The following is a 725-nucleotide window of genomic DNA, read 5'->3' as shown; positions in this document are numbered from 1 at the left end:
CCGGCCCCAGAGCAGCCGCCGCGCCCGCACCTGGTAGGTGAGCTCCTTGATGCGACGCTCACTCTTCCTCATGCCCTTGATCGACTCTGCGTTGCGCTTCTGCTCGGCTTCCAGCTCATTCTCCAGCTCCCGCACCCGGGCCTCCAGCTTCTGCAGCTGCTTCTTGCCGCCCTTGAGGGCGATCTGCTCGGCCTCGTCCAGCCGGTGCTGCAGGTCCTTGATGGTCTGCTCCATGTTCTTCTTCATGCGTTCCAGGTGCGCGCTGGTGTCCTGCTCCTTCTTCAGCTCCTCCGCCATCATGGCGGCCTGGGCACGGCAGAGAGTGTAAAACGACAGGGCCCCGGGGCCTCTTCTTTCCCATTAAGGATCACCTCTTTCCCACCCTGCCCTTTGCTCCCCGAGGCCCTCGAAGCCACAGAGCGGCAGAGTCGCCGCCCTTACGCAGTGGTGGCACGGTGGCCTGGCCCGGACCCACAGGCCTGGTTCGAGTCTTCTGGGGAGGGCGGCAAGGGGAGCGGTCACTCACGTCCGTGATGGCCTTCTTGGCCTTCTCCTCGGCGTTCCTGCACTCCTGCACTGCCTCCTCCACTTCGCCCTGAAGCTGGGACAGGTCTGCCTCCATCTTCTTCTTCTGGTTGATGAGGCTGGTGTTCTAGATAAAGGCAAAGAAAACTGTTGCATGTATGCTTTGCTGCCTGATCCTACACTTTTTTTTTTTTTTTTTT

General features: G+C 60.6%; 1 protein-coding gene across 1 annotated transcript; it reads right to left on the bottom strand.

Moving 5' to 3' along the window:
- Positions 1-30: 30 nt before the first annotated feature.
- LOC103070214 (myosin-7) lies at positions 31-652 on the bottom strand (the record flags this gene model as incomplete). The annotated part of the gene is made up of 2 exons (XM_007459052.1): positions 31-306; positions 527-652. Coding segments are annotated over 2 exons (402 nt in total), but the record flags the coding sequence as incomplete, so codon positions are not given.
- Positions 653-725: the final 73 nt, after the last annotated feature.

The sequence above is a fragment of the Lipotes vexillifer genome, unplaced genomic scaffold, assembly GCF_000442215.2.
Source record: "Lipotes vexillifer unplaced genomic scaffold, Lipotes_vexillifer_v1.1 C26319387, whole genome shotgun sequence".
Lineage (NCBI taxonomy): Eukaryota > Metazoa > Chordata > Mammalia > Artiodactyla > Lipotidae > Lipotes > Lipotes vexillifer.
This window is presented reverse-complemented; position numbering and strand designations above follow the sequence as displayed.